The 4297-nt window shown below is 38.5% G+C and overlaps 1 protein-coding gene across 1 annotated transcript; it reads left to right on the forward strand.

Moving 5' to 3' along the window:
* Positions 1 to 2850: 2850 nt before the first annotated feature.
* LOC110563985 (olfactory receptor 5AN6) lies at positions 2851 to 3798 on the forward strand. Its single transcript, XM_021661242.1, has one exon. The coding sequence runs from the start codon at positions 2851 to 2853 to the stop codon at positions 3796 to 3798; it is 948 nt and encodes a 315-aa protein (XP_021516917.1).
* The last annotated feature ends 499 nt before the right edge of the window (positions 3799 to 4297 follow it).

Here is a 4297-nt window from a genome sequence, read left to right on the forward strand (position 1 = left end):
ATGGGGTCTTTCTCTATTACCTAAGTAGTATTGTCAGCAGCTTGCCATATAAATATAATTTATTTTATTTATATCAATATTTATTTATAAATTTATTTATATTTATTTGTATTATAATTCATTTTCTCTTGTTCACCAGTGAACTAAAAGAGGTCTAACGTTCATTTGAGAGATTAAAATTGTATTTATGCCTTTTAAAAATATCTATTTACTTAAACATATAGAAAAAATAGGAGAATCTTCACAGAATGCATTTCTTTTAAAATTTTTATTGTTATCATTTATTACAATTTATTCAATTTGTATCAGGCTGTGTCCCCCTCCCTTATCTCCTCCCAACCTATCCTCCCTCCCTCTTCTCCCTCTATGTCCCTCCCCTAGTCCACTGATAGGAGAGGTCTTCCTCCTCTTCTATTTGATTCTAGCCTATCAGGTCTCATCAAGACTTGTTGCATTGTCTTCCTCTGTGGCTCTGGCAAGGCTGCACCCCCCAGAGAGAAGTGATCAGAGAGCCTGTCACTGTATTCATGCCAGAAAGCCCCTGCTCCCCTTATTAGGGAGCCCACTTGAAGACTGAATCTATGGGCTACATCTGAGCCTAGGTTTTAGATCCTCTCCCTGCATGGTCTTTGGTTGGGGTATCAGTCTCTTCAGAGCTCCCAAAGCTCAGTTTTTTTTTTTTAATCTGTTGGTCTCTTTTTGAGCTCGTGTCCCTTCCAGGTCTTTTTATCTCCCCCTTCTTTCATAAGATTTTCTGCATTCTGCCCAAAGTTTGGCCATGAGTCTCAGCCCCTGCTTTGATGCATCAATCAGTAGAGTCTTTCAGAAGCCCTCTGTGGTAGGCTCCTGTCCTGTTCCCTGTCTTCTCCTGCTTTCAGTATCTGTTGTGTTTGTTCTTCTGAATGAGGATTGAGCATCTTCCCTAGGGTCTTCCTAGAAAAGATCATCTTGAGTGAGGTAACCCAGAAACAGAAAGACACATATGGCATGTACTCACTCATAAGTGGATATTAGCCATATAATATAGGATAAACATACTAGAATCTATACTCTTAAGGAATTTAAACAACAGAATGCATTTCTTAATAATTTAAAAATAATATTTACTTTTCAGGGTCTCCATGACATACACATCCTGGGAAATGACTTGAGAAAACACACCACAGAATTACCACAGTAATTATTATTTCCACCTTTATCATCTAATTACCTAGTATGACTCACTTACATCATTTCTTGAAGTAAAAATTCTTTAATAATTCACTTGAACTATTTCTGTTTTTACTGAAGGTGTTTTAGACATAGGAAACCCGTAAGTCAATTTTACAGCAGGAAGGGAGCCTGGATTTTGATGTGACCTTATTATGTACAACGATGAGTGGCATGGGTCAATGCAATTCTCTTCCTGGAGGTCGCTAATAAATGCTCTCCTTTGGTTTCGGGAATCACATTTCTACTGCTCTACTCTACCAGGCCACAGTTCTTTCTGTGTAATCTCCCACCACAGTTATTGTGTTTAGACATGAAACATTCCTCTGATGCAAAGAGAACAGCTGCAATGACTTCACTGAGAAACCCAAGCTCTAGGGGCGTCAGAGTGATGCAGAGACAGACCCTCAAGCCCAGAGCAGGTACCACTAGAGCCAGGTCCTCCAGCAAGTGCAGCAGGAATGAATATTTACTAAGAGTTCCTGATGGCTCTCTCATGCCTTTACTTATTATAGCTGAGATAAAAGAATCTTTATGTATTATCTCTCCCCAGACTAATGAAAAGGGAATTGCAGTGTGAATCTTAGTTTTATTTCCTTTGATACATTCATTATACAGATTTTCTGAAGACATGGACATGAGAATCATCAAAGTGATCTCTGAAAAATGAAGGGATGTTTGCCAGTCATTATAATGCTCTAGGACTAACTAGGAAAATCCGATCATAAGTAATTACAAAATGTTACGGGACTGAACAGGTGGCACAAGAACTAAGCTTAAAAAATTGAGCAAAACAGGGATTCTGTAATTGATCTTATTGTAAGAGTGATTTTAATTGATAGGCAAATAACTTAATTCATCATAGTGATGAGTGTCAATCAATTTAGAAAAAGAAAACCAAAATAGCATCTGATTTATAGTTCATAAAATGTATTGATTTTTTCCAAAAAAATGTGATGCAAATATAAAAACTAAAAGAAAATATAGAAGAGTCTTATTGAATTATGTAACTAAATAGTTTTTGGGTGTAACACCAAATCTAGGACCATAATTATTGAATGAAGTTAAACAGATAAAAACAAAATAAATGGTTATATTAGAACCCTGTATGCACTTAATATTGACAATGAATGATAAACTTAGAAAATAATTGACAAGCTTGGGGAACAAGGAATTAAAACTATGTATTTGATGGAAAGCCTCATACACAATCTTGTAGAGAAAGACAGAGGGGATCAATAGACACAAATTTAAAACAGTGAAATATATTTTGCCTGCAAGATTGTCAAAAATTAAATCTAAAAAAATTATATGCAATGTTGTTAATAAAATAACAAGAAACACTGATACTAAATATTTAGAGCAGGGCAAATCAGTATCAACATTTAGACAAGAATTTTACTACATCTGTTTGCATGTGTGGGAAGAATTGCAAGAATGTAGCTCAAATAGTGAAGTGGTAGGAAGATGGTTTTGTAGCAATTTTCAGAATAATATTAAGATCTTGATTTTGTTAAAGTTAGTTTGACTGTGGATAATTTTTCATCCAAACACTGTACTCAAAACAGGGAAGATCCATAATGTTTAAACGATCATGTTTAATGCAAATATCTGTCTGCAGGTTTAAGGCACTCAGAGAGGATGACAGGAGAAAGGAATAGCACCAGCATCACCAAGTTCATTCTTGTGGGGTTCTCAGATTTTCCCAAGCTCAAGCTGGTTCTGTTTGTTGCCTTCCTGGGAACTTATCTCTCCACAGTGGCTTGGAACCTGGGCCTCATCATCTTGATTAGGATTGACCCTTACCTACACACACCTATGTACTTCTTCCTCAGCAATTTGTCATTTTTAGATTTCTGTTACGTTTCGTCTACAACCCCTAAAATGCTCTCGGGATTCTTCCAGAAGCCTAAATCCATCTCCTTTGTGGGGTGCACCATGCAGTACTTCTTCTTCTCAAGCCTGGGTCTGGCTGAGTGCTGTCTTCTGGCAGCCATGGCTTATGACCGGTATGCTGCCATTTGCAATCCTCTGCTCTACAAAATCGTCATGTCCCCTTCCCTCTGTGTGCAGATGGTGGTTGGAGCCTATGTCACTGGTCTCACTGGCTCATTGATACAGCTGTGTGCTATCCTTCAGCTCCATTTCTGTGGGCCAAACGTTATAAACCACTTCTTTTGTGACCTGCCTCAGTTACTCGTCCTCTCCTGCTCTGAAACCTTTCCCCTGCAGGTCCTGAAGTTTGTAATAGCAGTGATTTTTGGGGTGGCGTCAGTCTTGGTCATCCTGATATCCTATGGTTATATCGTTGGCACAATCCTGAAGATCAGCTCAGTGGAAGGCAGGTCCAAGGCTTTCAATACCTGTGCCTCTCACCTGACAGCGGTCACCCTTTTCTTTGGATCAGGGCTCTTTGTCTATATGCGTCCCAGTTCTGACAGTTCTCAGGGTTATGACAAGATGGCATCAGTCTTCTATACAGTGGTGATTCCCATGTTGAATCCACTGATTTATAGTCTCCGGAACAAGGAAATCAAAGATGCTCTTAAGAGATGTAAGAAGAGAAGCGTTTCCCATTGCCACTGTTAGTTAAAGGCCTGTCGGGATAGTGAGCTTGCTGTCTGGAAGCCCTTATACTCTGCAGGGGTATTCAGTGTGATTCCAACACCCTGAAGCCATGATGAAACAGCAAATGAGTCACTCCACCGAATTCCAGGGCTGGCTCATAAATCCTGTGTCCTGTCTCCTCTTAGTCTTGAAGTTGGTTTCTCTCCTGTACCAGCATGGGGTCACAGAGCAGTTAAGACATCATTTTCTTTTCTTTATTTTATTTTATTTATTTATTTTTTTTGCAGTAGCAATCTTTGTTTCTTAAGCTTTCAATGCTTATTCTTCTTTTCAGAACCTCAGGAACACAAGACAAACAGTCCTCCCCAATCACTACATTTCAAACAGTATAATGACTATGTTGTCTGAGGCTTCAGACTCTTGAGATATGTCCTGGTTGATTTTGTTTTAAATGAACTTATCACAAGCTAGAGTGATCTTGGAAAAGAAACTGTATTTGAGAAAACGTGTCTGTTGGATT

Source organism: Meriones unguiculatus, chromosome 1 (assembly GCF_030254825.1).
Source record: "Meriones unguiculatus strain TT.TT164.6M chromosome 1, Bangor_MerUng_6.1, whole genome shotgun sequence".
Lineage (NCBI taxonomy): Eukaryota > Metazoa > Chordata > Mammalia > Rodentia > Muridae > Meriones > Meriones unguiculatus.

Excerpts from the sequence above, each read along its gene's own strand:
- LOC110563985 (XM_021661242.1), top strand. The coding sequence starts at position 2,851 with ATGACAGGAGAAAGGAATAGCACCAGCATCACCAAGTTCATTCTTGTG.